The 7,895-nt window shown below is 39.2% G+C and overlaps 1 protein-coding gene across 1 annotated transcript; it reads right to left on the bottom strand.

Annotated features, from left to right (window-relative positions):
* Positions 1–573: 573 nt before the first annotated feature.
* LOC139467084 (uncharacterized) lies at positions 574–4,685 on the bottom strand. Its single transcript, XM_071248801.1, has 2 exons — positions 4,236–4,685; positions 574–3,173 (listed from the first exon to the last, which is right to left on the bottom strand). Exons 1-2 carry the CDS (start codon positions 4,553–4,555, stop codon positions 3,020–3,022), a joined length of 474 nt encoding a protein of 157 aa, XP_071104902.1. The 5' UTR covers positions 4,556–4,685; the 3' UTR covers positions 574–3,019.
* Between the last annotated feature and the right edge of the window lie 3,210 nt (positions 4,686–7,895).

Here is a 7,895-nt window from a genome sequence, read left to right as displayed (position 1 = left end):
CATTGCAACCCAATTTATTCCTTTACACAACCTAATTTATTCCTTTATACAACCCAATGTATTCCTTTATACAACCCAATTTATTCCTTTATACAACTCAATTTATTCCTTCATGCAACCCAATTTATTCCTTTATACAACCCAATTTATTCCTTTATACAACCCAATTTATTCCTTCATGCAATCCAATTTATTCTTTTTTACAACCCGTTTTATTCCGGTATATGTCCTATTGTTTTCCTTTAAACAACCACGTACGTTCCTGTATACAACCACATTTATCCTTTTTACAACCACATTTATCCTTGTATGCAACCACATTTATCCTTGTATGCAACCATATTTATCCTTTAAACAACCACGTACGTTCCTGTATACAACCATATTTATCCTTGTATACAACCATATTTATCCTTGTATACAACCATATTTATCCTTGTATACAACCACATTTATCCTTGTATACAACCATATTTATTCCTTTATACAACCATATTTATCCTTGTATACAACCATATTTATCCTTGTATACAACCATATTTATCCTTGTATACAACCATATTTATCCTTGTATACAACCATATTTATCCTTGTATACAACCATATTTATCCTTGTATACAACCATATTTATCCTTGTATACAACCACATTTATCCTTGTATACAACCATATTTATCCTTGTATACAACCACATTCATCCTTGTATACAACCATATTTATCCTTGTATACAACCATATTTATCCTTGTATACAACCACATTTATCCTTGTATACAACCATATTTATCCTTGTATACAACCACATTTATCCTTGTATACAACCACATTTATCCTTGTATACAACCACATTTATCATTGTATGCAACCACATTCATCCTTGTATACAACCACATTTATCCTTGTATACAACCATATTTATCCTTGTATACAACCACATTTATCCTTGTATACAACCATATTTATCCTTGTATACAATCACATTTATCCTTGTACACAACCACAACTAGTCTCAAAGTTCCGTGTTCTTCCAAGTATGGTCATGTATAACTCAATATGTTCTTGCATATAACATAATCATATTAAGCCAAATCCTCAGAGAAACTAATTTTCTTCTCGGTACTAATTTCTTCTTATAACCCATTCTATTTCCTCACACGGTATAGGGGTTGTGACATAGCCCAGTGGTTTAAGCGATCGCTCGTCACGCCGAATGTGTGAAGCCAATTTCTGGTGTCCCCCGCCGTGATATCACTGAATTATAGCTAAAAGCGACATAAAACCATACTCACACACGTGTACAGTATCAGTTGTCCGTGTATAAAACCAAATGTGTCCATTCATATAAGCTAATATATTTCTATACAAACATGGCTTAGCTCTCTATTTAGCTAAATATACCACTGCACGTAACCGAGGATAATTGTCTCCTCCTCGTCCAGCACCAGCCTTATGGGGGATGTAGCTACCAAATATATTCCTGCCATTGCAGTAACCATGACGATAGAATTGACACTGTTTTGCATATGGTAATATCGTTGTTGTGAGATGCATCACGTGTTGATGAAGCAGGCATATAGATACACGCGTGACCTTAAGCACCAAACCCTTTGACGTTCATCACACGAGGACGCACGCGCGACAGAACAACCCCATCTGCCACAACACACAAAAACACATTAACCACCCACCCACCAAGAAACAACAACACCCAATTAGGCTAAGCAACACCCACCCAGAAACAACATCCTTCCAGAAATAAGAACACCCACTCACCGGAAACAACAACAGTACAGAATATCCACAGATAAAAGAACAATATAAAAAAAACCTACAAAATAAAAACAAAACAAAAAATAAGAAAAACATAAAATATAATAAATCACACACACCTTAGAACACCTTACTACGCATCATGTAATCTGCGACTTTCTGTATTTTTCAAATAAAAATGTCAATAATACGATCCTTTTCAGATAAATTCACAATCAAATATTCATATCTATACCGATTCTTGTTGATGTTAATACTGTTATAATTCTTGTTATAAACTATTTGTTATAACATGTATCCCTTCTTCATGAATGGAAAGAAAACAAATGTCAATATTTTTGTTACGCTAAAATATATTTAACGGATTTACTTTAAAATATAACTTTGATGTAAACTGCCGGGCAAACGTTAATGGTGGCTTAAAATAAAAACAAAAACAAGAATTAGTTATTCCATAGTGAGTGAGTGAGTGAGTGAGTTGGGTTTAACGCCGCTTTTAACAGTATTCCAGTTATATCGCGGCGTGTCAGCTTAATGTGGGAGGAAACCCCGAAGTGATGCAGGTATCAGACGTTTACCACTTCGGTGAAACCCACGAGCATGGGTATGGTGCTGACAAACCTAGAAACATAATTGGGGCGAACCCGGATTCGAACCCACAATCATAGGTTTCTGGCGTGCCCAAGGGACGCAACTCTGCACAGCGAATCGCGGCGCTTTAGACGACTGTGCCACCCGTGCCCCCTATTCCATAGTGATGTATTGGATACGGGTATCATAAATTAGTTTGGGCCATAAGTTTGCAGTGTATCAGAGACTGTGTTCAGCCTATTAACCTTTTGACGTTTGTAGTTTTGGGGTCAAATATACTTTCCAAGTTCTTTTGTTGCCCTGCAGTTTATTTATATAACATGCTTCTAGCTATCAATAATTTGTTCTCGTGGCAACTTTGATTAAATAACGCCGCCGCGTCGTTCAAGTTTAACTCACTCACTCATTCCTTCCTTCTTGACTATTTCCAAACAAAATTAATTAATTTTAATGTTCCCCCTGATATAACGAAATCGGTTATAGCATTAAAAATTATAACATTGCTAACAATACACCAGTTTGGGTCATTGAGACGTGAGAATCAAATTTCGAGTTATGAAGTCCTCGAAGTAATTATTTTCATATTTTGATTACAGTAAAAATCGACAATCAGCAGTGTTTTTTACAACCTTTGGTTTCTGAAATAGTGTTCGCGATGTTTACCGAGAACCCTCCCGGACGTTGATCGGCCTTCTCCGACACACGTGTTCGTGAGGATGGTACTGAGGTTGCAGCTCCGTAAGTCCCGATTGCCAGAAGTCGTCAAACTCATACAACAACCCGACAACGTGCTTGCAGGCGGCGGTGTGTTTCCTGGAACAGGGCATATGTAATATGATGAGAGATGCATTAATTATTGATGAAGAGAAAGTATATCGGTAATGTCAAGGGTAATTATCTCCGCGTCCCATATCGCTGGCGTTGACTTCACACAGAATAACCGATAGTCACAGCAGACAGCACTGGGGCAGTCAATCGCTATAACGCCCGAGTGTGTAAGAGAAACTCGGGCATTCATATCTGTACTCCTTAATGTTTATATTTAATTTAATTAAATTCCATTTGAGGAAAGTGGAAATTAACATTTTTTTACGTCAATGGCCTTAAAGCACACGTTTTTCCTTTTTGGTCAATGACCCACTTTCAATTGATGACGGCGTTTGTTTTGGTATTTCAAACAGGAATTGATTACCAAATTATGTGGATAATGTTAAGTGTCCTAAAGAGTGTAATTACTGCGGCATTTATAACAATTGTTATAACATGTGGGGTTTTAGAAGACAAATCAATCATCATTCCTATTTTTATATAATCTCTTAATGACTGACATAGAAGCCATGACATACCATGTTACGTTTTCTAATAACTGTACAAAAATGTGTCCACATATGCTGTTATATCTAACATATACGTACGGGCGTGTATAATACCTCATACGCATAACCTAGTAAGGAAACTCGGAGGACTAACATACTACAAAACGCAGTTGACATTCAGTTTCACTTGCAGCCCATATTCTCGTTTTGAATAAATCGAATGAAAATAGCCACTGATAATAGGAAATTCCAATGGCTTGTTGATGCTTAATAATACATTGTATGAGGGAAAAACACCCATTGTGCGACGGGTTTTATCAAACAAGCCTCGGGCATAACGCACGTGGTTTACATGCTGCGCTGTCAATATCTAATTGACCCCTTGAATGTTAACAATTCATAATCAATAACACACATGGCGGATTCATTCAAACAACATTTACGATACAATTGGGTGGGATCCTCGTGGATATTAACACGAAGGTTAATGCACTTTGGCGTATTCTTTCAATTCAGGCTTGTTCTTAACGTCATGTCTTTCACCCAATATAGTACTTACCTATATGGATTGCACGTGCATTCAGCTTTTACGACATCGGCCGTGCTCCGGGACAGTTCGACGCATATGTCGTAACAATGTTGATACGTCTTCTGTCCACATTTTGCCTTTAAGTACATCCTGTCACTTCCGTTAGGCTTGGTGACAAAGACGTTGTGAATGTATCCTTCACGAAACCTTTCCCTTCCTCTTGTGGCGTTTTTGTCCTTCCGGAGTGAAGCCAAATAGGACAAAATGTTGTCACTGTCAAATCGTGGAATCTCCCCTTCAGAAGGAGACCTTGTCCAAAACATATCCATCGTTTCGTTCAACATGGCCATGCATCGGACTCATCCAGAAATGAAGGTCATTAATTAGGCACAACAACAAAATAATCTAACACAGTCCTTGTTAGAACTGTGATCTTGATTAACATAGTGCTTAGCAGTAAACCGCTCGGGATGCCAGCGTATCTTTGGCGACCACACACGCAGAACGCTCACCTAGGCGTGCTGTTCCACGACGGAGAAATTGAAACAAGCATATATTGATTTTGAACAGAAATGTAGACGTTTGCCTTCAATAGAAATACACTCACATATTTTATTGATACACGCATATTGTTATTCGTGTAAATACTTGAGTGTGGGATATTGGATGTGGTGTTATAGTCAGGTACTTTCTATGTATAACCTTTGAATGCTGCCATTGAATAAAACATCTGAACCGTGTATTGTCTGTGATAGATTTTGAATCGGGGAAAGCATTACAATCGATATACAGACTTTTGTCACACGCTGTATATTGACAGGGGTTAAAGAGTGTTGGAGTCGTGGAGTATGTCAGTTTTATTCACTCATCCAAACCAAAAAAACTTTTTCGGATAAAAGCCGGTGTATGAAGGATGCAGGCTTTGTTTGCTTAACAAGAGCTTTAGGTTTAATTGGTTTAAATATGGAATGGATCCTTCTAAACTTGTATGCCTGGTTTAAATAGATGAGTCTGGAACACGTAACCAGTCTGGTAGATAACGAGACCCTGGCACGTATAAGATGGTCTGGTAGTATAGGGTGGTCTGGCAGTATAATGTGGTCTGGCAGTATATACCATGCCGCAGTTTAAGATGAATATCTCGCTCAGACACAGTATACCGACCAATCCTTGTTTTAGCCCCTTAATGCCGACCGCCAGACAGGGTAACAACAAGTACCATATTTTGACGTTTTTTTGTATGACGCGGCCGTCCGGGCGGACACTCTACCACTAGACCACGAATGCGGTTCCTCTGGCAGTATAAGGTGGTCTGGTAGTATAAGGTGGTCTGGTAGTATAAGGTGGTCTGGTAGTATATAGGTTTCTGGCAGTGTGAGGTGGTCTGGTAGTATATAGGTTTCTGGCAGTGTGAGGTGGTCTGGTAGTATAATGTGGCCTGGTAGTATAAGGTGGTCTCGTAGTATAAGGTGATCTGGTAGTATGAGGTGGTCTGGAAGTATAAGTCTGGACCCCTGGAAAACCAAATGTAGGGGAGGGTTGTCTACAACACACAGCAGTTGGTTTTCCAAAGGGGTCGGGGGTCTGGACCCTTGGAAAACCAAATGTAGGGGAGGGTTGTCTACAACACACATCACTACATTTGGTTTTCCAAAGGGGTCGGGGGTCTGGTAGTATCAGGTGGTATGGCAGTATAAGGTGGTCTGCTAGTATAAGGTGGTCTGGTAGTGTTAGGTGGTCTGGTAGTGTTAAGTGGGCTGGTAGTATTAGGTGGTCTGGAAGTATAAGTCTGGACCCCTGGAAAACCAAATGTAGGGGAGGGTTGTCTACAACACACAGCAGTTGGTTTTCCAAAGGGGTCGGGGGTCTGGACCCTTGGAAAACCAAATGTAGGGGAGGGTTGTCTACAACACACATCACTACATTTGGTTTTCCAAAGGGGTCGGGGGTCTGGTAGTATCAGGTGGTATGGCAGTATAAGGTGGTCTGCTAGTATAAGATGGTCTGGTAGTGCTAGGTGGTCTGGTAGTGTTAAGTGGGCTGGTAGTATTAGGTGGTCTGGTAGTATAAGTCTGGACCCCTGGAAAACCAAATGTAGGGGAGGGTTGTCTACAACACACTATATTTGGTTTTCCAAAGCGGGGTGGGGGGTCTGGACCTCCTGGACCCCCTTGACCCCCCTTGACCCTCTTCTTGGTCCGTCTATGACCAGTTATGCCAGCGTGATGGATAGCTTACAACTGAGTCTAGACAGACCTACAGATCCGTCAGATCCAAGCCGACTTGTTATGTCAGGTTAACACGCGATACAACACAGACCAGAAACTGTGCAGGAAGCTAAGTGAGTTTTCCATCATAGATCTTACGCAGGCGTTGTTGTAAATCGTGTTAAATGCTTTCTGCCAATTTCATGCATGAATTTCATCGATACAGTATTTGCAGATCAGATCTAGAACAAAATATTCCTTTGTGAGTATACCAAACAGTATGAGTTTGTGTGCGATTTGCACTCGAAACGTTGTCCATGACCAATCACGTCGTTGAAAACTACCCTCTTGATTTTTATTGCAGGATAAAACTGGAGATAGAGATAAAAAATTCTTTTCGGATTATAAAAGGATAATTTTTCAGGAAATGATTCAGGACAATTGTGTACAATTACACGTTTATGCGTTTTGTATGTGGGTGTCTATATAAGCGTTTGCGTGTGCATCATAACCGTCGGGCGAAAAAATCTTTACACTTGAAAATTGGATTTGACCCACAAATGACAAACGTTATCAAAACGTCACAGGTCTGAAAACAGTTCCCGAAACACTACAAACGTAAGGTCCAAAACACAACTATGATACCCGTATCAGTGAGTGAATATGGTTTTACGCCGCTTTTAGCAATATTCCAGCAATATCACGGCGGGGGACACCAGAAATGGGCTTCACACATTGTACCCATGTCGGGATTCGAACCCGGGTCTTCGGCGTGACGAGCGAACGCTTTAACCACTAGGCTACCCGACCGCCCCCTTATACCCGTATCAAATACTCCACCTTCGAATAACCATTTCTTGTTTGTTTCGTTTTTAGCCACTATCAAACATGGGTGTATACTTTCTTTTGCTACATAATTTATATAAGTGTGCGAGTGTCTCTGTCTCCATATGCGTGTGAGTGTGCACCTGTATATGTGTATGCGTTTGTCTCCGCATGTGCGTACGTCTATTCACGCGTGTGCTTGTATGTCTCTGTCTCTTCGTGTGCTTCTATGCTTCTGTGTAGCGTATAAACGATAAATTGATTATTTCCTCATGGCTATTTTTGGTTAAATGAATTAAATAGACAAGTTGTAGACAAGAAATAGAATTTATAGATCTCTCGTTCTTATTGTGTTATAGCATTTAACAAATGGATATACATTGTAGCATATACATTGCAGGATATATATTGTAGGATATATATTTTAGGTATATATTTTAGGATATATATTTCTGAATATACATTGTTGGATATATATTTCAGATATACATTGTAGGATATATATTTCAGATATACATTGTTGGATATATATTTCAGATATACATTGTAGGATATATATTTCAGGATACACATTGTAGGATATAAATTTCAGGATATACATTATAGGATATATAATTTTGTGCCTCGGACAATCTATTACCTCGAACAAAAGAGAGAT

Source organism: Haliotis cracherodii, unplaced genomic scaffold (genome assembly GCF_022045235.1).
Source record: "Haliotis cracherodii isolate W230 unplaced genomic scaffold, xgHalCrac1.p SCAF_19, whole genome shotgun sequence".
NCBI lineage: Eukaryota > Metazoa > Mollusca > Gastropoda > Lepetellida > Haliotidae > Haliotis > Haliotis cracherodii.
This window is presented reverse-complemented; position numbering and strand designations above follow the sequence as displayed.